At 46.3% G+C, this 23,850-nt stretch overlaps 2 protein-coding genes and 1 long non-coding RNA gene across 6 annotated transcripts in view; 2 read left to right on the top strand and 1 right to left on the bottom strand.

Annotated features, from left to right (window-relative positions):
- Positions 1-152: 152 nt before the first annotated feature.
- Positions 153-19,940, top strand: LOC142785093 (uncharacterized). Its single transcript, XM_075883504.1, has 6 exons — positions 153-400; positions 2,336-2,645; positions 7,126-7,281; positions 14,455-14,628; positions 17,236-17,596; positions 19,844-19,940. Exons 2-6 carry the CDS (start codon positions 2,379-2,381, stop codon positions 19,855-19,857), a joined length of 972 nt encoding a protein of 323 aa, XP_075739619.1. The 5' UTR covers positions 153-400; positions 2,336-2,378; the 3' UTR covers positions 19,858-19,940.
- A 196-nt stretch (positions 19,941-20,136) lies between these two features.
- LOC142785095 (uncharacterized) lies at positions 20,137-23,654 on the bottom strand. 2 transcript variants are annotated; one of them, XR_012888848.1, is made up of 2 exons: positions 23,543-23,654; positions 20,137-21,041 (listed from the first exon to the last, which is right to left on the bottom strand). It is a non-coding gene; the product is annotated as an uncharacterized LOC142785095 (long non-coding RNA). The 2 variants fall into 2 exon arrangements; XR_012888849.1 differs by having other exon boundaries at positions 22,973-23,630.
- LOC119178759 (serine/threonine-protein kinase PAK 3-like protein) overlaps positions 23,608-23,850 on the top strand; it is a 31,577-nt gene continuing 31,334 nt past the window's right edge. For all 3 annotated transcript variants that reach the window (XM_037430003.2, XM_037430001.2, XM_075883502.1), the window contains exon 1: positions 23,608-23,842. The gene's annotated coding sequence lies outside the window, so the exon portion shown is untranslated. The remainder of the gene's footprint in view (positions 23,843-23,850) is intronic.

The raw sequence follows: 23,850 nt of genomic DNA, 5'->3' as shown, positions 1-23,850 counted from the left end.
GACAGAAAAGCACATCTTTAATGACAATCAACTGGAAGTCACCTTGAATTGATTTTGTTAAAAATTTTATTAACATTGTGTCAATTTAGATTTTGATGTGATATCGAACTCGCTTGATGCCAGTGCAGATCCAGTTGAGCAAGTGTTCTGTGGCAACACCTGGCAACACTGTTAAGAACAATTTCGCACTTTTAATTTTGCAGCTGACAGTTGGTTTGCAATTTTACATCTCGAATCGAGCCCTCGTATAAATTTGGTTTAGCGTGAACCAGGTTCGTCTTTTGCTTCTGATGTGTTCGCCGCGGGCCGTTTCGCTCGTTTGTGTGCATTAACAGGCTCGTGTGTTCACTTCCACTTGCGTGCCGTCATTGACTGTCAAGCTCTCGTCGTTTTCCCGTTGGTAAGTGAACCCGTACCCTTCACGACGTTGCATGGGGCTTGTCTAGTTACCTGAACGCTTTCGCAGTTGCTTCGCGATTAGTTTATCGCTCTGTAATTCGCATAGCAAGCTCCGCAAAAAACCGCGTGGGACAGTCGCATCCACATTGGGGAGTTTTCTTGTGATGCGAGCCGGTGCAACAGAACCTAACACTTCTCAGTGACGGCACTGACTTGTCCATTACTCGTGTCTCGTGGTTGAACTTTTCCATGGGAAAAATTTGTTTAATGTTCGCCTGTATTTTAATGGAAATGCTGGATAAAGCTTTACTCCTGCCGTAAAATTTGTCCGCATTACCAAACACGAACGTACTGGCTGTCTGCTTGGTGAAGAGACCATACACTACGCTGCTTGACTTGAAAGTGACTTGCCAACGACTTCAATGCAACACAAACGCGTTTCGCACGTGCTGTCTTTAGGCGGTGCCAAGGCAGCACAAACGCACAGGCGCGTTTCAAACGCGCTGCATTAAAAGTGGTTTCAAGTCGGAGTATTTCTTACTGCGGAGTATTCGGAAACGCTCCTTGACTTGAAAATTGCCTTCAATGCAGCACGTTTGAAACGCGTTTGTGCTGCCTTGGCACCGCCTAAAGACAGCGCGTTCGAAACGCGTTTGTGCTGCGTTAAGTCGGTGGCAAGTCAAGTAAAGCAGCGTCTCTGATTATTCAAAAACGCTCTTCGACTTTAAACCGCCCTTTTTAAACGCGTCTGTGCATTTGTGCTGCCTTGGCACCGCCTAAAGACAACGCGTTTGTGCTGCATTGGAGTGGGTGGCAAGTAAATTTCAGGTCAAGCAGCGTTTCTGAATACGGCAGTAAGTCCTGTGTTTGCTGCTGGGCCGCGAGGGCTCGTAACGCATTTGTTTCATTGTTCTGCGTTGGCAATCGCGTACTGCACTTTTTCACATTTAAATAGGGGTGTAGCAAAAAAATTGTTTTCAAGGGCGGGGGGGGGGAGAGGGGGGTGACCTCTCAAACCCCCAATTTGGCTGCGCCAATGTAGTCTATGCCAAATGCACTGATGCCATGCAAATTCTATGGAGCGATATTCTGTTCCGCCGCTGTGGTCTAGTGGCTAAGGTACTCGGCTGCTGACCCGCAGGTCGCGGGTTCAAATCCCGGCTGCGGCGGCTGCATTTCCGATGGTGGCGGAAATGTTCTAGGCCCGTGTACTCAGATTTGGGTGCATGTTAAAGATCCCCAGGCGGTCGAAATTTCCGGAGCCCTCCACTACGGCGTCTCTCATAATCATATGGTGGTTTTGGGACGTTAAACACCACAAATCAATCAAATGGAGTGATATTCTTCTCTATGTTATGATTTGTCATGCTGGTCATCACATAATTTGCATGCTAGAGTGCTGCCCAGTTGATGACAGCCACAGCTCATTGAAAGCTTACCAGTGTTGACAGTAGCATAACCACTGTGTGCATTTTTTTCTTCCTTATTTTTGTGTGCAACTGCTGAACTTTAGTACTTACATGTACTTTGCAGTTGTAACTGGTGTCTGAGGTTCAAGTTGACTTAATGTGCTGATAAAAGAATACTGGGTGTGATGATCTTGGCCAGCAATTTTGTTTGAGCTTGGCAAGACTGTCCATGTATGTGGTGCCCTCCTTGTGTGATTGTCTAGTCTTCGCTGTAAATTTCAGGTAGTGCACCAGCTATGTCTGCAAACTGTTGCATATTCAAGGCTTCTAGCCTATATTGAACTTTATGTAAAGGAATGGTGGCATGTGCCACTTAACAGATGGTCCCGTGCCATTTATGAGAAGTTTTTTTCTCGCAGAAGAGTGGTAAGTTGGCCCAGTTGGTACTGGTTCATGGTGTAACTGCGTCCCCGTTAGTTCTTGCACAGTTACACCATCAAGCTTTTTCTCTTTCCTCTCACTTGCAGTTTGCGGCACTTGGGAGATTCAAGGTAGCAAAGCGTAATTGCCATGTCAACACCAGCTCATTCTGCGACTCCGGAAACCCGTTTGGATGCTCTGGAGTCGTCGCTGCTTGTGCTTTCACAGAAGATGGAGACGCTGCGGCCACTGCTACATCGCGTCCTTGAGAACAGCCAGGCTTTGCAGCTTCAGCCAGCTGGAGGCATGCCAGCAGCCTCGTCCTCTACAGCCTCCTTTGGGTCGCAGTTCCTGCACAGCTTCTTTGCCGAGGATGATGATGAGGGAGGTGGAGGTGACATCTCTGAAATCACTCAGGTCTGACTTGTCACATATGAGGTCATTCACACTCATTTTGTTCTATAGCCCATCGTATTGGATTTACAGTTAGTTGCCTTCCTTAAGGAGAGATGGTGGTTGAACACTTTTTTTTTTCTGAAATCGGATATTTTTAATATTCATTTGCCCTCACAAGCTTAGTTGCTCAACTATCACATAGGAAAAATTGAAGATTGTAATTCAACTCGAAGTAGGTTAAAATCACTTTTAAAGAAAACAAGGTTGCTACCCAAAAGACTACAGAGAGTTCATTGTCTAGAGTCCCCTGGAAATAATCACCTGGCTGCTTCTCATTGCATTTTGCATGGGGAGTTTACTCAAGCCACATGCATGCTCAAAATAACCGATTGCCAAGCTCTCATGGTGGGAGAAGTCATTTTAAAAAACGTTTGTCCCATAGGTGAGCTTTGACATAAAGGCCAACTCCGGCGATTTTTCGAGGTCAATGGATCTCAATGAAATTCGCTGGGTACATTCCTTTGCACATTTGTCATTTATGCCAAATTGCAGGTTTGTGGGATGCGCTGATTGTTTCAAATGAATTTTAAAGATTGCCTCGAAAAGCTCACCTTGCTTGCCAGAATTAATGGCAACACTCTATGTGGCATCGTGTTTGGCATGTCAACGGAAGTGACGCAGCTGATGGCATCGCTACTTTAGCCACTGCAGCGTTTATTGTGCTGGCCACGAGGCGATGGCGGCGGTATTCGGCACGGCTATAGCACAGGGAAGCGTTCTTCCTTCCTCTGTGGTGTTTGGCCGGCACTCCACTGGTATGGCTTTCACAGTTTTTATATACCACGTTGGGGGCACCAGTGTACGGCCCCCGGTACTTACCAAATAGTACGTCATATGCTAACAGAGCACCCGGTTGGGTTTCGGTTTCGGTATTATACCTTTTTTATTATTAAAAATTATTTTCAAATTTTCTGAGCATTTCAGCTATTGGGCTCGTGACAAGATTGTCTCAGGAACATAGAAACACCATTACCTTGACATAATCGGAAAAGCTGCGGAGTTGGCCTTTAAATCTTTAAAATGTGTTTTTCTCTAGATTCATTTTGGGGCAATCTCTTAAGGTTAGACATCATGTGTTTTTCTCTAGATTCATTTTGGGGCAATCTCTTAAGGTTAGACATCATGCTTTCGGTACTTCTGATAGCCATATCAGGATGAACTTTTGCCCAGATATTCCTTAACATGTGAAGGGTTCAAGCATCTCCTTTATAAATTTATATTGCCTGTAAGTTATTGCAAAGATAACGCATGCAAATTAGTATGGGCTGTAGGAATTTTCACATTACAATTTGTCTTGTCCAAATGTCTTATACACACTTTCTTGATAGTTATTTGCATTCTACTGTTAATAAGGAGCAATATGTGCCTGCAATTGCTCAAAACCATAAAGGTTTAATAGCATAAAAAGTTTGTCTAAAACCAACTATATTTTACACATTGTCATGACACAAAACGAAAACTGTGCAACTTTCTACAAAACTAATTACACATTTGAAATCGGCATAAAAGCCTACAGATTCACAACACATCTTTTTCGAATCGCATCTCCCCTTAAAAAAAATGTGGGCATGGCTTGATGAGGTTCACAGTGCTGAAAATGCAACGAATTCAGTGTGCAGACCATGCAACATTTGAGAGAGCAAGATGCAGCGAGATTTCAAAGCATTGGGAGGTGGAGATTGTGGAAATTTTTTTCCTTGTCAAATAGGACTTCGAAATAAAATTGTTAACTTTTTTTATTGTGTTTTTACAGTCCCTGATAGTCTCAAAGTTGAATCGTGAATGCTCTAATGTATCATATAGTTGGTGTTAGCATTTTAATTGCTATCATTTAAGGTGCCACTAAAGTACTGATATTAAAGTGTCTAAGACAACTTGCGATCAAGCTTTGGCAACATTAAAAGTGTAGTTTTCAAATTGAGGCCCTGCGCATAGTAAAGAACGAAACTATTGGGGTGCTTTGGTATGATTTCAGCCAATTATGCAATTATTTGGCCATCACAAGGGTGCCCCTTTGGAAAAAGAAAGGCATTCAATAGGTAAAAAGCCAGGACCACTTTGACAGCGGTCAGACAGTAGAGCGAGAGGGCAAAGAACGTTAGCCCTAGTTGAGTATCAGTCGGGATATTCAAAAATCTTCTGTGTTATCAACAATACCTACTTTACTCCTGGAATGTTGCACGAAGTCCCCGACCTACATCATACTAGTGGTGATATTGCGATGTGGCTGCCAGCTTGGATAATCACTGTTTATTTTAAAACCACATTAAAATGTACTAAAGGCAATGTATAGCACTCTTTACTAGTTAGGAGTACTTACATACAGTACAATAATAATAAAAAAGACATATCAAAATTTTAAATATGCTGCCAGGCGTCCTTTAATGTGGTCCTGTGCCGTGACTTGGTTATTCAGAATGCTCTTCTGGCATCCAGGGCTGCGTGGGACAAGTTACTCGATTACTAATCCCAGTACTGTAAAATATTGCCTTTATAGTTACCATGATTTATTAAACCAAAGGCCAACACTTGAGTTTAGACGTCTGTGATGTTCTGATGCCACAGTGAAAACGTGAGCATGTGGTTTGTTTCAAAGCACCACTGCTCTTAACATCAGGGGCATGAAAGTGCGGACACAAAAACTTTTGACCTTTCACCAAGAATATGTAAAGAAAGGAAGGAATTTCAAAACAACCAAATGGAGTGGCCAGTACCACACTATTGGCTAAGGATGCCGACGTTGCTGAAAGCACCATGCTGGAGCACCAGCATGTGGGGACGCGTTGCTTCCGATGTCTCATTCATGTTCTCGAAAAATCAGCTGCAGGTTCTTTCATTATTCATGCACAGAGACGTTTCTACTGCGCCGTTTTCTCACAGACGCAAGTTGTTTGTCATCAAAGCCGCCATCGTGGAGTCCCAATTTCTTTCGAAGTTGGGTCCATGATCCCGCGTGCAAGCTATCTATAGGTACAATAAGGATTGGTAGTGATGTAGATGCAGAACTAGCTCCCATAGTCTTGCAACCCTCTGTGCAGGATCACAAAAGTTATTCAGGCGAAAAGCAATGGCATGTGGAAGTTGCAGTCATATAGAAATTACGTGAATGATAGAAATACAGCAATTGAATACATTAATGAAATACGAGGATGTGAAGAAATGTAAGTTTTTCAGACTGCCTTTGATTCATGCTTTTGCCCTTCAGGCACAATAACAATAGATTTGTGTGTTTGTGACACAACATACTAGAATCTCTAAATTGTGTAGTTAACAAAAATATCTATTTGTGTACTGGTTGTGTGGCAACGACTGAAGTCTCCATTGACCTGCAAGAGCACTTTAACTGTACACGTGGCAGCGGTGATGATCCAATGCCATCCCTCCCTCCCCCTTTTCCTTCCTTCTCGTGCTTTTAAAGTACACTCTATAAGGAAAAGTAAAGTATTTGGGGAGTATTGCTGCCTCACAGCTATGATTGTCATCTACCTACATCTACCTTGTCATCTGCTTTCCTTTGTTGTCACTGCAGTTCTGGCACTTTCTGGGTACAAGCGTACGAGTTACCAGCGTGACAGCCATCGTGGTAGGGAAGTGGGGAGAGCTGGGCTCTTATGAAAGAAAACTCCAACAAGCCTGATGAATATTATAATTGTGTGGGGAAAATGCTCCCCAAGTACTTTTTTTTTCTTAGATTGTAGCATGCGGAATGCAATGCTGTGTAATCTGAAGGTCTTACGCTTCCTTTATGCAGCAGCACCATTGTTTGTGTTCCAATCGCCCCACGTTGTGGTCCGGTAGTTATGGTGTTCGACTGCTAAGACAAATGTTGCAGGATCAAATCCGTACAGGGGCGGCTGCGTTTTGGTGACAATGAAGTGCTTGAGGCTTGTGCACCTAGGTTTAGGTGGACAGTGAAGAATGCTGGCTGGTCCAAATTTACAGAGCCTGCCACCGCAGTGTGCACCATAATCATATTGCGGTTTAGGCATGTAAAACCTCCACGTTTATTTTTGTATTTGTTGCAGGAAATAAGACTGCAAAACTCTCGTCGCAATGCCACGTTCTGAATAAAGTACTACCCAATTTTTTTTTTGCGAGTGCACGCTAGACAACTGCAGTTGTGATAAATTTTTCAAATTAATTTTTTATATTTTCACTCTATCCATAAACATCTGGAAGTAACAGAAAATATTTGAAATTTGGGTAACAATGTGGATATTCTCTTTTTTCTTTCATTATAAAAATAGCTAAATCACACATTCTTTTGTCGCAATGAATGCCTCATTTAGTTTCACTGTAACAATCGTCCACTTATATGAAGTCCATTTTTGAAGGCATTCGATAACTCAAGAACAGAAACTCTCATATTCTCATTGTGTGCTTTGCTGTATTGTGACAAGTAAAGTGAGCAATTGGTGTTTCTTGTTATCGGCGCGCACAGGAGAGCCAGTGGACGGGGGAAGATTTTGATGCTAGCCGTCCAGTGGCGCCCTACATCGGTCGCTTTGTGCGTCGATGCTGGCAGGCTCGGGGGCGAGCGGGCCGCTGTCGCAAGGCTCGTTCAGCCTACCCAAACCCAAACTTGCCTTTCTTGAAGGTATGTGCTGGTTAAAATTTTGACGAGTTTTTTTTTTACACTACCAGTTATCCCTCACAGTACAGACATCCTGTGACATTAACTGTTTTGCTGAGAATGGGAATTTCTGCTATAAATTAAATTTACTAATTTATTTTACACGTGTAGTATGTACCATATTGTCACGGGGTCGTGACGTGGCCAAAGACAGAAAACTTCGTGTTGGGATTTAACTGTTTATTTGGGCGAACCTGTGCCCGGTAAAGGGAAAGTCTAATTACAGCAGCAGTCTTGCACAGATAGCAGTCTCGGACTGATAGCGGCCAATGCAGCGTCGGCCTTCGATCAACAACTGACAAGCGGCAAAGCGCGTCGGCATTTATACTCTTGCCGTCGAATGTTCTAGCGTTATCGCTGGCGGTGGCGTAGGTTCCAGAACAATCTGTACCGTTCGCACAGTGGGTGTGATCTTATCGAAATGATCTACTACAGTCCGGAACCTTCTCGAAACCTGCAGGCGCGGTTTGCGCCGAGAATCGTGTGGTGTTTCGGAACGATAACAAAAACTTGTGAAATGGAACGTGGCATTGCCCCCCTCTGAAAAAAGGCATCGTCCCGATGCTTTAACTAAAGATGAAGGTACAATAATAATGCAAGAAAGTACAATGAATAAATTACAATACAACAATAATACAAAAAAAAAAAAACCACTGTTTCAGTTTGTTAACGTGCATGAAACGGCTTGAGGCGCGCGACATGGACGACTTCAGGTCGCGATCGGCGTCGTTGAGAGTTCGTGTTGCCGTCGGGGACAACCTCGTAATCAAGTGGGCCGAGACCTCGAACCACCTTGTACGGTCCGAAGTACCGTCGCAGAAGCTTTTCACTTAGTCCACGTCGGCGTATCGGCGTCCACACCCAAACACGTTCACCGGGCTGGTATTCCACGAAGCGTCGTCGAAGGTTGTAACGGTGGCTGTCGGTCGTCTGTTGAATCTTGATACGAAGACGCGCAAGTTGTCGGGCTTCTTCGGCGCGTTGAAGGTACTCACTCACATCGAGGTTTTCTTCGTCAGTGACGTTGGGTAACATGGCATCGAGCGTCGTTGCCGGGCTCCTTCCGTAGACCAATTTGTATGGAGATATCTGCGTCGTCTCCTGCACCGCCGTGTTGTATACGAAGGTCACATACGGAAGAATGGTGTCCCACGTCTTGTGTTCGACATCGACGTACATTGACAGCATGTCGGCGATCGTCTTGTTAAGCCGCTCGGTGAGGCCGTTGGTCTGTGGGTGGTACGCTGTCGTCCGGCGGTGGTTTGTTTGGCTGTATTGCAAGATCGCTTGAGTTAAGTCGGCAGTGAATGCCGTTCCTCTGTCGGTGATAAGGACCTCCGGGGCGCCGTGACGTAGGACGATATTTTCGACGAAGAACTTAGCTACCTCGGATGCACTGCCTTTTGGCAAGGCTTTTGTCTCGGCGTAGCGGGTGAGGTAGTCGGTAGCTACCACAATCCACTTGTTTCCGAAAGCCGACGTCGGGAACGGCCCCAGTAGGTCCATACCAATCTGCTGGAAAGGTCGGCAAGGTGGATCAATTGGCTGCAGAAGTCCCGCTGGCCTTGTCGGCGATGTCTTGCGTCGCTGACAGTCCCGGCATGTCCTCACATAACGAGTGACGTCGGTGGTAAGACGTGGCCAGTAGTACCTTTCTTGTATCCTCGCGAGCGTGCGGGAAACACCGAGGTGCCCTGCCGTCGGATCGTCGTGCAGGGCCTGCAGGAGTTCTGGTCGCAGAGCTGAAGGCACCACAAGGAGGTACTTAGCTCGAAGCGGTGAAAAGTTTTTCTTTTGTAGAAGACCGTTTCGTAGAAAGAACGACGCAAGTGCGCGCTTGAATACCTTCGGGACTTCGGCGGTGCTGCCTTCGAGGTATTCTATTAGGGCCTTAAGTTCCGGGTCGGCCCTCTGTCGTTCAGCGAAGTCGTCGGTAGTTTTCGTTCCTAAGAAGTAGTTGTCATCCGGGTCGTTGGGTAGCGGTTGGTCGACAGGCGCACGAGAGAGACAGTCGGCGTCGGAGTGTTTTTTGCCGGACTTGTAAATGACAGTAATGTCATATTCTTGAAGTCTCAGGCTCCATCGTGCGAGGCGACCTGAAGGGTCCTTCAAGGTGGCTAGCCAACACAATGTGCGGTGGTCGCTCACAACTTTGAAGAGTCTGCCGTAGAGGTAGGGGCGAAATTTCGACGTAGCCCAGATGATGGCGAGGCACTCCTTTTCTGTTGTGGAATAATTTGCTTCTGCTTTGGATAGCGATCGGCTGGCGTAACTAATAACCCTTTCAAGTCCGTCAGCCCTCTGAACAAGAACGGCGCCAAGACCTACGCTCCTTGCGTCAGTATGTATTTTATGTCTCGGCGAATTCGTCGAAATGGGCAAGTAACGGAGGCGTCTGGAGGCGATGTTTAAGCTCCTGGAAAGCGTGTTCCTGCGGCGTTTCCCACTTAAACTCCACGTCGGCCTTGGTAAGGTTAGTGAGAAGATCGGCGATGCGGGCGAAGTTTTTCACGAACCGCCTATAATAGGCACACAGGCCCAGAAATCGGTGCACGGCTTTCTTGTCAGTGGGCGGCGGGAAGACGGCGATGGCGGCTGTTTTCCGTGGATTGGGACGAACTCCAGACTTGCTGATAACGTGCCCCAGAAACAAGAGCTCCTCATACGCAAATCTGCACTTTTCTGGCTTCAGTGTGAGTCCGGACGTCTTGATGGCTTGAAGTACAGCTTCAAGGCGCCGAAGATGCTCGTCGAAACTCGAGGAAAACACGACGACGTCGTCCAAGTACACAAGGCAAGTCTGCCACTTCAATCCTGCCAGTACTGTATCCATAACGCGTTGAAAAGTTGCAGGCGCTGAGCAAACGCCGAAGGGCATCACCTTAAACTCGAAGAGGCCGTCCGGTGTTATAAACGCCGTCTTCTCTCGGTCTCTTTCGTCGACTTCGATTTGCCAATAGCCAGTCTTGAGGTTCATTGACGAGAAGTACTTGGCGTTATGGAGCCGATCAAGGGCGTCGTCTATTCGTGGGAGAGGATACACGTCCTTTCTTGTGATTTTGTTCAGGCGGCGATAATCGACGCAGAAACGTAGGGTCCCATCCTTTTTCTTCACTAACACCACGGGGGATGCCCACGGACTCTTGGACGACTGGATAATGTCATCTCGCAGCATTTCATCAACTTGTCTCTTCATTGCCTCACGTTCTCGCATCGAAACCCTGTACGGACTCTGACGGAGTGGTCTGGCATTTTCTTCGGTTATGATTCGATGTTTCGTGATTGGGGTCTGCCGAATTTTCGATGACGACGAAAAGCAATCTTCGTATTGCAGAAGCAGGGCCTTGAGCTGTTCTTGCTTATCGTTCGGAAGTCTGGGATTGACGTCGAAAGCTATGGGAGGGGCTTGGTTCCTCTGAGCAGGTTCCGCAGAATCGGCGAGGGCGAAAGCACTGGTGGCTTCGACAATTTCTTCGATGTATGGGACCGTTGTTCCTTTGTTCACATGTTTGTACTCATTGCTGCAATTCGTGAGCATAACCGTTGCTTTGCCTCCCCGCAGCTCTGCAATTCCTCTTGCGACGCAAATATTTCGGGTGACCAACAGATGCTGACTGCCTTCAACGACGCCTTCCAAGTCAGGTGATTTAGGAGCGCCGACTGAAATAATGACGCTTGAGCGAGGCGGAATGGTGACTTGTTCTTCCAGCACATTCAAGGCATGGTGTCCTGACGGCGTGCGCGGCGGTAGTGCTTCTTCTGTGGATAACGTTATCGACCTTGTTTTTAGGTTGGTGACAGCACCATGGAGGCATAAGAAGTCCATGCCAAGAATGACATCTCTCGAGCAACGCTGTAGGACTACGAAGTCTGTAGGATAAATACGGCCGTTAATGGCGACTCTCGCTGTGCAGATTCCTGCAGGTGTTACGAGATGACCTCCGGCTGTGCGGATTTCAGGGCCTTTCCAAGCTGTCCTAACTTTCTTTAACTTCGCGGCGAACGACCCACTGATGACAGAATAGTCGGCTCCAGTATCGACGAGAGCAGTCGCACTGTGGCCGTCGATAAGAACGTCGAGGTCGCTGGTTCGCCGTCTCGCATTACAGTTAGGGCGTGGCGTCGGGTCACGGCTGCGTCGGCTTGTTCCGCTGCTTCCATGTTGCGTCGTCCGGCCACCTTCGGTAAGTGAGCTTTTGCCTTCAGGGCTTTTCCTGGTTGGGGTTGTGTTCAAAAAGCTCCGTCGCGTCGGCGTCGTTGTCGGAGGATCTTCGGTAGTTCGTCGCACAGCAACCGCACCTCCATCGGTTGCTGCCCTTAGTTTCCCGGATACGGGCTAGGAGACCGGCCCCGCGTTGGGCCAGAGTACTGCCGGGGGTGCGGTGACATGCGGCGGCTGGGTGACGGCGAACGGGAAGGACTTCGTGGTGTCCATTGAGTTCCTGCCAGGTAGTCGGCGATGTCACGTGGCCGATCTCCTGGCTGCGGACGCGGTGCATTGACGGCGAAGCCACGCAGTCCCATCTGTCGGTACTGGCAACGGCGGTATGTGTGCCCGGCCTCGCCGCAGTGGTAGCAGAGCGGGCGGTTGTCAGGTGCACGCCAAACGTCCGTTTTTCTCGGTGCACTGCGCTGGCCCGCTGGGGAACGGTAGAACGTCGGTTGGGGTGGTGGCGGCGGTGGCGTCTGGCGACGGAAGTGTGACGGGGCGGCGTTTTGGCGTGGACGGGGAGGAGCGTTGTGGCGCACTGCAGCGGCGTAGCTCATAGTTTCTGGCTCGGGCGGCGGTTTTTCGGGAATTCGAAGCGATTGCCGGACTTCTTCTCGCACAATGTCGGCGATCGAATCCACGTGAGGCTGCGCCGAAGGCAACAGTTTGCGCACCTCTTCCCGCACGATCGCTCGGATCGTTTCACGCAGGTCGTCGAAGTCACTGGCTTGAGCAGCAGTGCATTCTGGAGTCAGGCGACTATTATACTGTCTGGTGCGCATGTCCAGCGTTTTTTCGATGGTGGCCGCCTCGGATACAAATTCTTGGACGGTGTTCGGTGGATTCCTCATTAGTCCCGCGAAGAGCTCCTGTTTGACCCCTCGCATGAGGAAACGAACTTTCTTTTCCTCAGGCATGTCTGGGTCAGCGTGACGGAATAGGCGGGTCATCTCCTCTGTGAAAATTCCAACCTTTTCGTTTGGTAGCTGAACCCGGGTCTCGAGTAGAGCAGCGGCCCTCTCTTTGCGAGCGACGCTTGCGAACGTTTGAAGAAATGCGCCGCAGAAGACATCCCACGTTCGGAGTGTGGACTCCCGATTCTCTAGCCAGGTCCTTGCAGTGTCTTCCAGGTAGAAGTACACACGACGGAGCTTTTCTTCGTTGTCCCAGTGGTTGAGGGCGGCCACGTCGTATGTTTCTAGCCAGGTTTCCGGGTCTTCAAACGATGAGCCATGGAACATTGGTGGTTCCCTCGGTTGATGAATGATGATCGCGGGCTGGGACGCTCCGGTTGTCATTGTCGCTGCAGTCGAGGTCATGGTCTTGGTCTTCCGTGCCTTGTCTTGTAGCAGGCCGTACTTCGATGGGAGACCTTGCTGTTGGCGGCTCGTTCGCTGCTCTTGGTTGGCGTCAGTGTCTTCTCCGTGAAGGGGGCTGGGTTCACGGCTTGACGGGGGCGTCCGGTACATGAACGAAGCAGCACCTCCACCAGATGTCACGGGGTCGTGACGTGGCCAAAGACAGAAAACTTCGTGTTGGGATTTAACTGTTTATTTGGGCGAACGTGTGCCCGGTAAAGGGAAAGTCTAATTACAGCAGCAGTCTTGCACAGATAGCAGTCTCGGACTGATAGCGGCGAACGCAGCGTCGGCCTTCGATCAACAACTGACAAGCGGCGAAGCGCGTCGGCATTTATACTCTTGCCGTCGAATGTTCTAGCGTTATTGCTGGCGGTGGCGTAGGTTCCAGAACAATGTGTACTGTTCGCACAGTGGGCGTGATCTTATCGAAATGATCTACTACAGTCCGGAACCTTCTCGAAACCCGCGGTTTGCGCCGAGAATCGTGTGGTGTTTCGGAACGATAACAAAAACTTGTGAAATGGAACGTGGCAATATTTACTAAACTATTAAACGCACTATTAATGTATGCACCATTACAACTCTAATAAGTTTTTTTTTTCTTGCCTGACAATTGTGCTCTTTACTTGATGCCATGAGAGTTATCTACTCAAGTTGGCTGAACTCAGTGCCGCCCTTTGAATTGCCTTTGAAAGTGTGAAAAGTTATCTGATCAGACCATCGAAAGTTTCAACCAAACTGTACGGTCAAACTGTTGACTCCACTGATGGCAGTCTGTTTTGGGATTAAAGCTCTTGATGTTAAAGCAGCTGAAAAGGTGATTGAAAGTGCAGGTTCAAAGGTGAGAAGGGCCGAGACGTATAGCTATTGTATGGCACAAGCTCTCTTGATGTACTATCTGCATTAAATGAAACCCGAACAGCAGCAAGCCTTCGTGATGGTATAGTGAGTGCCTTCCTCTCACCACCATGGACAGGCACGCATATATGCGCATAGCTGCTGAACAGGATGCGTGCGCCTGTCAATCGTGATAACTGGACAAAGCGCACTGTATTATCGCAAAGGCTTATTGCTGTTCGGGTTTAATTTGATGCTGACAGTACTTGCGGTGTTGCAGAGGCTTGTTTTAAGCCTTGGCGGTAGACAGGAGGCAGTGGACACAGCGTTCCAGTTGGTGTTTCCCAATGCCTATTGTATATGCCCAGGTTCTAGGAGGAGTGGTTGCCAAACATAATTTTTTTTTTCTTCGTTGACCACATCACTACTATTGAGACTATCCAGTGGACTTTGCTGCCATCACTTTTTAATAGACAAAGATTGTGCTTGTGTTGTTGAATTCCTTCTTGTAGTGTTAGATATATAAAATAAGCTTTCATTGCAATTATATCATCTCCTTTGAATTGTTACCCCCAACCAAGTGAATATCTAGGGAATCTTTACCTTTTATTACCTCCAGACTGTGAGACCGTTTTCATTCAATTGTAGTTCGTTGCTCGTCCAGTGTTTATAGCGTGGATCATCTGTGTGTGCAAGTTTTGCAAGTGTGCTTTTACTTGCCCACACTAGGTGCCTCGGCTGAACCCCGAATTTGAGGGCTACAGTCGCTTCCGGGCTATTGGCTTGGATCGGGGACGGGACCAATCTCTCCGCTGCATGCAGGCGTCGGTGATGGGAGCAGTTGGGGCCCTGGTGGATCTTCTAGACTGCTGCGATCGCTCGGGTCCTCATGTGACTCGACAGGTTGGTTTCGCATGCCGTACCAACTTTCTGTGCTTTGAATTGGCAAGGTCAATGACTGATTACCTACTCGTTCGTGTAATTGAAAAAAATTCCGGGGTCTTGCGTGCCAAGGCACCTATGCAGATATGCTGTACACAGTGGCGGGGATTGATTATTTCGTCATGGGAGGCACGACCCTCCAAACTGCACTTGTGAAGCCATTTGGTAACCCTTGACCAGTTCCGACGAGTTGCAATAGTCAGTGTGGTCCTGAACGGGGCTTCAACTGCACCAACCAAGCAGCCTGATTATGTTTTTTCTTTGTATTAATGCCGACTACCTGAGGTTTTGATGGGACAGTGTACTTTAACATTTATATAAGCATTAGTCAGCTTTAATTAAACTTGCTGAGTATGTATATTTGTGTGCTGATTTTAAAAGTGTAATTGTTTCTGTTGCTTCACCATCCCACTTCTGACACCATGTCACGTGGTTAGTGCTGAGGGGCATGGACACTTGGAGATCGATGCGCAGGCTGCTTGCTCAGACGAAAGTGTGCCTGCTCGTTATTGGGCCCAAACGTCTATAGGCACACACATGAGTTACAGTGGCCATCACAGTCTGTTGGCAGCCCAACAAAAGCGCTGAACCGTGGCTACCTACACATTTTCTCGTTCAGTGTTGTTTTTAACATGTCGAGCACTTTGTATGCATTGTTGGCAGCAATTCTTTTTCCTAAACTGAGAAAACTATTGAGTAAATCAGCATATTAGAGTAATCTAGAATGACAACTGTATGCAGTAAAACAAGAATGGGTGTTGTAAAGCCATTCGAGCAAATGTTACATCATGTTGAACATTTGCAAAAAAATTGGTGTCAAGCTGGGATTTTGCTCATGAGTGTTCAACATATACCATTTATTCAAATCGGTTCAGAACACCTGTTGTTTTATTGGCTATAGTCATCGTTCCAAATGGTGTGCTGTTGAAATTGAACTGCTTCAAATACGATTGTTTTCGTGCTTGAATTCTGCACCCCTATTCATCTCTTGGTAAATAGAACATATTTTTTTGGCCCTACAGCTTCCATTTAATGAGTAGTATGTACTGAACATTCATGCCATACAATCTGCAGACAGAAGTGTAGGCCAAGCTCTGCAGTGCCCCCTTTTATTTTTCCTGCAATGAAGTTTCTGTGGTGATAAATGAATGTATCTGATATCAACATGTGCCCAGGCCGGGTGCATCGTGGTGGCGGCCTCGAACTGACTTTGGGGCCCCCATTATACTTAAGTCGAAGCTGAAAGGCATTTGGATAGTGGTAACTGGTAGCTGAGCTGCTGTGGGTGTGTGACTGCAGCGCTGGCCCCACTGCAATGTCATGCGTGTGAAGCGGGCTGTATGCCGTAGAAATGGGTCTCTTTACAAAGCCAGGTTGCATGTGATGCTGCAGTAACAGCTTCTCGTTTTGCTAGTACCCAAATGTGGCTGCCACGGTGGTACCAGCACGTACCATTCTCCCGCATGCATTTGTGGACAGGGTACAGTTTCTTAGTGGAATAGATTTGTTTCTAGTCACAAGGCACGTCGCTTTTCGGGCTGCCTAGCCAAGTCAGTGCCCTAAGATGGTGGTCTCAATGTTTTCAGTGAAACCTACTGTATTTACGCAATTGTAGGTCTACCCATTTTGTCTCAATTTGAAATCGGAAGTTGGTGGTTCGACCTAAATATCTATTTTAGGTTGTAAAGTCTGTCTGAAAGTGATTCCAGTGTGTTTTCGCGAAGCTAACTTTCATGCACAGCTTTTAGGCACTGCCGCGAAGGCACCTTGGCACGCTGGTGGCTTCACGGAATATCAAAAGAAATATTTTTTATGAAATGGGCTGGTGCTCCCCCCTTTTTTTTTGTGCAATTTTAGGGTGGTCGACTTACGTTGGAGTACAGTCGTGTAAATACGGCTTTTGTTGCAGACTAATGGGGCCCTTCAACACTTTTTCAAGTAATCATTGAATGACCTCACTGTCGATCTTTCTCGTGAAACAACTGTTAATGTTTTTAGAATCCATCAAGTACGAGCGGTGTTGCTTGGATTTGTTGCATGTTTTCAGTGCTTGCTCTTTTCTTTCATCTGAGCGAGCGCACTTAAAGCTACACAAGGGATTAGAGGGCTGTGTCCGTACATTAGTTCATGCCATGACCTTGAGCTGTTACATTTTTTTTGGGTGTGTGGCTTCCTTTCGGAGTGATCAGAGTATCAGAGTGTGCTGGTATAATTCTGTATTGTGTTTAACTCTCGCACTATAAGGCAGAGTGCAGGCACATCACAGTGGCCATGGTAACTGGGCATCTCGTAATGCTCAAATTAAACAGTTGCCATCAGCCAAATTGAGATTATGGCATTAATTACTGAGGGAAGAGTGGAACATTTCTAGCCGAAGTCAAAACTCGATTGTGAATTCCATGCCACGTGCTGCACTGTAATGTCTGGCTTCCATATTCACAGGAGCCACCACTGCCGTTGGGCAGAATTTACTGACCGTGTTCAGAAAATGTTGCAGGGCCTCTTCAATGTGAAGCTCCTTAAGGAAACAGTTTTCTTGGATTGTGTTTTTTCCCTCCTCTCTGCTAGGCTGTTGCTGAGCGGACAGGGGCAGCACTGGCCCACCTGGGCCAGGCATTTGAGTCCCTGTCGGAGGAGCGCCGCAGCTCTGTGCTCAAACGAGTGGCACCTGACCAGCGGCGGCTGCTTGACGGCCTTCGCCCAGCCGGCGTGGGAGAGGCTGAGCTGTCGACAGAGTTTCTGTTTGGACCGAGACTACGCGACCGTGCTGCCAAGAGCTCCGAGATCATCAGTCTAATTCACTTCCTGCGTGCCCGTGGCCGTCGGCTCGAGGAACAGTATCAACGGCAGAACGGCAATGCAGTTCAAGGCCCCAGGCGGGATGCATCGCGACGGCGGCCTCGGACTCACTTTGGCGCCCCCATTAGACGTAAGTCGAAGCTGAAAGGCATCTTCGCTTCGTTGCTTGATAGGAAGTTTTTCCATAACATGCATTAGAATGATAACTCTTTTAAAAAATATTGATACTCTTCAAGCATATGTTGGCCCCCACTAAAATATTTTTGCCGTCTGTCTTGCTTGTTTTCTTTCTTGGAAACTTTGCATTTGCTGGTTTTCTTTCAAGAATGCAATGTCACTTTTTCGAAGATGCGTGCCAATAGAAAGCTGGTGATGTAATGGTTGCATAGCAGTGAAGAGGCAGTAAAGGCTAACTATGAGTTTAGTTAGATTGCAATACAGGCTTGTTATGCAAAGAACAGATTTGTAAGCAAGGAAGGAACGAAATTGAGGAGTGGTGCTCAGTGTCATGCTGCCTGGGTATCTCAATAAATGATGTCAGATCCTCTGTTCTAATTACTCGATTGCTGCTTGGGCTCACAGATAGAAAGTGGGTGATGTACATAAAGTTTCGCTAAAAATTTGTGTGCCTTATGCCGCAGTTTTTGCTGTATATTACGATTCTGGTTCCTACAGATTCATAAAATCGGCAGCCAAGGTGGCGATGTTGAGTCTACAATTTAGCACGATGTGTTCAAATTGAGCAGTGGCACCAGGAACGTTTAGTGTTGGTTTTCAAAGCAAGAATAATGTTTGTCATCATGCAGAAAGCAGTTATACTATGCTGAAACAGGGCTAACACTGGTAAAAAAAAGTCGATCTGACCATTTTCTTTTTGTGTACCGGGTGACAATCTTTCTTGGTGTTGTGTAGTATAAACACTGATTATGAGAACAGAAGACGTACTCATGAAAACGTGTGTGTGTGTGTGTATGCATGTGTATGTGTGTGTGCCTTCCAATGTTCCATGTAGTTGGCATTGTATATTGTAAACTAAGCTTTGTGTCTAAACAATATCCTTTCATCTTGCCAGTGTCATGGCCGGCTCACACTTGTCCGTCTAGTAAACCTTTGCAGCAATTGAAATGACGCTGAATAGCCAGCTATACTTGGCGACAACTTTTCTTGACAGCACTGTGAAAGCTGCAGAATCAATGTGCATGCCTGCTACAACGCCAAAAAGGATAGTGCTTAAGTTAACTGACAATTTCTCATTTGCCTTGCTATAGTAAATGCTGCCTTATTTATTAAGAGACACTAGGTGGCGTGCAGAAGTAGATGAGATACAGTTATTGTGCACTTTGTATAAATGCCTTGATTTCTTTCTATTTTTTAGCCAGCACCACCTTTTCAGCACACTCGCTTTCCAAAATGAACGTGGCATTCGTGACTTGAGGGTTATTGTGCCGAAGCAAACGCACTGTTTAGTTCTACAGTAAAAACATGCTTGTCATATGACACTAACATGTACACTGACCCATCGGAATGTTTCTCCCATACACATGTTTTATGTGTATAGTTTTCTGAATGTGTTAAAAGACTTGAGCAAGTGAAACCAAAATCGGCTGCAAGCTTCCGTCCTACCTTTGGAACGACACGAATGTGCGGCAGCCCCGCCTCCGTAGCCTTCGCTCTAATCTCAAGATAAGTTGTTGCCGAGTATAGCTGCAGCAAGCATACTTTGTATAATCTCTTTGCGTAACGTTGATTCCCATAGTATATAAGGGATCTGCGTAGCATAGTGTGTTCATGGTGTATGCTGCCCACGTGATATTGTTCTGCAGCTGTATATGTGGCCTGCGTGGTTGCCTTGCACTCGGCAAGGTGCTAGTCTGCCACAATGGATCACTGGTACCTGTGCTCGGCGGCTGACCTGAAGGTTGCGGATTCAATCCCAGTCACAGCGGTCGCATGTCAATGGGGGTGAAGTGATAGATGCCCGTGTACTGTGCAATGTCAGTGCATGTTAAAGAACACCAGATGGGTGAAGTTTACAGAGCCATTCGCTACAGTGCCCCTCTTGGTTTGGGCATTTAAAACTCTAGGCATATTATTATCAACATGGTAGGTGTGAGATGGCATGTCAGTAGTGGTGTCTGCCAGAGATTCCATGAAGCAAGTACATAGTTTTCGAAACCGCCAGCTGATGGCAAATGACACTGCTTGAGGGTGCAGTTGCATAACTGTCAGTTTTTTTGGCAGGAGAAGGTTAGGCTCTGCTGTTTTAATGGTTTTGTGCTGATAAAGAAGCTGGTTTTCGGCACATATTGTTTTTGTGACTCCACTATGTTTAGCAAGGTTTTGCAAACGTTGCTCTTTGCATTTTGTTTTAATGCAGGACGAAGGACGTAATTACCTACTCGGTAGCCCTGGCCGTCGGGCTCATCAGGACTTCAACTGTGTATGACAATAAAATGTATTAACTATTTGTACAAGGCGCCTGTCTCTAGTGCACACCCTCCTGCCCAGAAAGCACACTCATTGATTAGTCAAGAATGCAGGAAAGTGCTGAAGAAGAAAAGGTTAATGCACGTCCAGTTTTACGTGTACCACTAGCATGAAGAGAAAAGCTGTGACACGTGTGGGGGATCAGAAACCTTGCACTGTCTTAATGAACGGATACAGCAGAAGTGGTCAAGCAAACCAAGTGCATGTTCATTTATTCACTTGCTTTTATGGCGATATCTCCAGCCGAATGAAGTATATCACTAGTGACACACTAAACAATATTATACAATACAATTTATATGCAACACACAAACAATGTAATAACAAGTTACCACGAATGTGGTGTTGCCAATGGTTGACTTGCCATGCCATGAGACATCCACGGGAAACGACCTGCAGCGTTACGCCATGAAAACGCTGCAAGAGACTACTGTCAACACAAGCTGCCATTCCTGAAAGAGCATCTCTGCTCTTTCGTGTGCACCGGCATAGCTTTTCCGCAGCAGTTGCATGACTATGCTGCTGGCGCCACCGCTAACTGTAACATATGTGAAACACAGGACCACCTCCTGCTCGTTGACTGTTGAACCTAAATGCGGCTTATCCGTGAGACGTGCGTGCCACGAGGCACAAACGACTTTACAGGAAGTGATTGCACCTCCACACACTGCACTTGGAAATGACTTTCTACTCAAATAAGTTTAAATGCTGTAATTTGAAAGATTACTGCAGTGGCTGTGTGCAAAGTAGTACACCTTCAGTAACTCCTTGCACCCTTTAATGGATGCTTGCTTGTCACAGCCAAGATGGGCCAATTCATCTGTAATAACCTTGCAGACATCAGTTTCACATGGTGTGAAGGGAAATCTCGTAACAGGGTTATGAGCTTTAATTCTGAGAAAAGCAGAGGCCAAGGTGTCAGTATAAACAAAGGAGGTGGAAATTACTGCAGATAATGTTCGACGCTGTATGCATATTGCATGGATGCATTCTTGCAGCTGTGGCTCACTGCTTGCTTTCAGGGTCTTCCAGGCTCGAGTGACGTAAAGTGATAGGTTCGCTCTGCTTCTGTGGCCAGACTCATTCTCCTGCAAGACGTGCGTCACACCGATGGTATAGAAAGTATGTGCGTCATTTTAGCCTGATGTGCTGGAAATGTTGCTGTGTGAGCATTGTGAAAGTAGATTTACGTGTAATCAAATCGGTGTAGTGAAGCTTAGCTGGTTCATTGCTTTCTACTTCACTGGTTGTAAATTACACTGCTGGCACATTGGAACGGGTTGAGGCCTTGCAAATGGCTCTGAACTCCACTGCCAGTTTCAGAGGGTGCTGAGCCTTTTGCATGCACCGGTGAAGTTTTGAGAGATTTTTCTTATAATCGGAAAATATGTGTGTTATTTACTGAACCTGGGTTTGTCTGCTTGAAGGAGCTATAGCACAACGATGTGCATGAATGTAGCGAAACTTTTGGCCATGGACAATCTTGTCGATGAGAACAGCTGCCTGCTCTTTGTTTTGGCCAACAGAATTTGGCTATCCGTTTGCGTATGCAAGCACTGGAAACTTTACAGGGAACCTGCGTGATGCAGGCTGCTAGCATTCATACTTATACACTAGTCATTTCTGTCTCCCAATATTCAACAACATTTAGCCGATATTTAACAATGTGATACTTCAGAAGGGCCATTATTATGCACATTGAACTCCAGCTTTTAAGTGCGTAATACTTTAGTGGCCCAGCTTGTTCATCCTTTGTCACACACTCATGCAATATCAATACAGGCCTAAAACACCTGACAATGCTCAAAACCAGTGCCAGTGACTGAAGTGCTGCTCCAATTGCTCAAAAAGAGAAACGCTGCTCTAAACACAAATGTGTTAGTTGACGCTCTGGACCTGCTCTGAAATGGCACTGAGACACTGAAAACAAAACTTTGACCATGTGATCATCCAGCAAGCCAAAACAAAACCAAGAACAACCTGTATACTATCATCATAGCATGCCACTTGTATATAGTCAATATATATTTCCACAATATTTTGTACCTGACAAGCAAACCAGTTTGGTGAATTGTGTGTGAGATTAGTTCAATATCATACTGATTAATAGCTGCTGCTACTACTAATGCAAATTATGATTTACATCTATTGCTTTATCAGCTAGCTATGACCTCATTTATGCCAAAAGAACCAACGTTTTAAGTTTTTAGCTAGCTCATTTAGTTGACTTTTTTATATTTTCAATGCAGGTTATTTTGGTGATGTGTCAAAATAAAAGATTGCTTTCATCTCGTACATTTCATAAACTGCTTCTTTGGTGACTATTCTATGTGACTGCGATTACTTTTAGAATTTGATGTACAGCTTTATCACTTTTATAAAATTTATATCACTAGTACTTTGAAATATATTGCTCATTTTACTTTGAGTTCAATGGCCATCCATCTGCTTATGTTTTTTGCAATTAGTAAGATTTATTGTAAGTGCAATATATTTAATAATAAATACTAATATCGATAAAATGTTCAAATAATGCTTTCAACTCCAAGAGTTGCATGGAATAGTTTGCCATCTACTCCAAAAACTTCAATTGCTGCTGCATCTTTTTATGCTCCAAAAAAGTTATGGCTGCTCCAAAGCAGCAAAATGTCAACGTAATCGCTTCAAAGTTCAAAATATAAATTACAGAAAAAATGAATCAAACGTAATAATTTAACAAAAAAATTGTGAAAATGCTTCTGAATTAGGATATGACTTACGCGCGCCGCGCAAGAGAGGGCGGCACCGCCTCGGCAAGCGTGTGATTGTCAAGAGAATCGCTTGGTTTCCCGCGCAATGCACTTCCTTTTAGATTTCACTGTAGCGGAGCTGCATTAAGCGCATGATTTGGAACTGCACCAAGGTCCACACAAGAACGACAGTAGCGCGGGATCTCGCACAGGTTTTATAACTACACTTGCTCACAAACGAAGAAATTTCGCGTTAGATTGGAAACAACATCAAGAACTACGTTCTCTACCTTCACCGCAGGGTTAACGTGGTCTCGAGTCGGGCAGCGGGTCTTTCCTGACGAGTTTGGGAGGGTTTTCCGTACCGGCACGTAATCTCGGTGTCGCAAGGGGCCAGGTTCGAAAGCGCGTACTCGTCCCGCGCTCGAAAGCATGGGCATGTGCAGTGCGTTCACGAATTCTCCAATGCAGTTCGAGCTTGTCACGGCCTCTCCGCGGTAAGAACGATGGCAGACAACATATGCGGTGAGACGAAAACGCTGTGATAACGGTACTTTCGCGGTCACCTTGGTAACCGGTGCGGCAGCCATGTATGTCTCTCAATCGCCCGCTGCAATCAAAACCGTAACTAACTGCTACTACAAAATGAACCGATTGCATGCTAAATCCGACACAGTTTTCTTTTTTCGACAGTAAATGTCCTTTGTTTTGCATATAAAAGGTAGGACGCAGATATATATGCTGCCGATTATATGCAGCCTGCCCGATTTCAGTAGCTGGTTACTTTGAAGCCTTTACGCAGCGGGGCCCCAAGAAGGGATTGTTAGGAAGCGAAAGAATAAAGGCAGCGATATTCTCACCAGCACAATTTTGTGTAAAGCGATCATTTGATCCTAGACGCCTATTTGCTGTTGTTGTTCGGCCGAGATGACTCATAGTATGGGTGGAGGTGGGTCTATCTTGTGACGTCACAGTCTCTAGCCAGCGTCCAGTAGTTCGCGCATTTTTTTCCTCCCCCCCCTTTCGGGTTGTGCGTGCGTGTGTGTGTGTGTGCGTGTGGCGATCGGTCGCGGTGGTGGTGGTAGTGAAAAATGTTGTGGGAGACGGCGACGAATGGGCCTGGATCTTAAAAGAAAAGGCGTGGACAAGTGAGCATGAAGGTGAGTTT

Source organism: Rhipicephalus microplus, unplaced genomic scaffold, assembly GCF_043290135.1.
Source record: "Rhipicephalus microplus isolate Deutch F79 unplaced genomic scaffold, USDA_Rmic scaffold_18, whole genome shotgun sequence".
Taxonomy (NCBI): Eukaryota; Metazoa; Arthropoda; class Arachnida; order Ixodida; family Ixodidae; genus Rhipicephalus; species Rhipicephalus microplus.
This window is presented reverse-complemented; position numbering and strand designations above follow the sequence as displayed.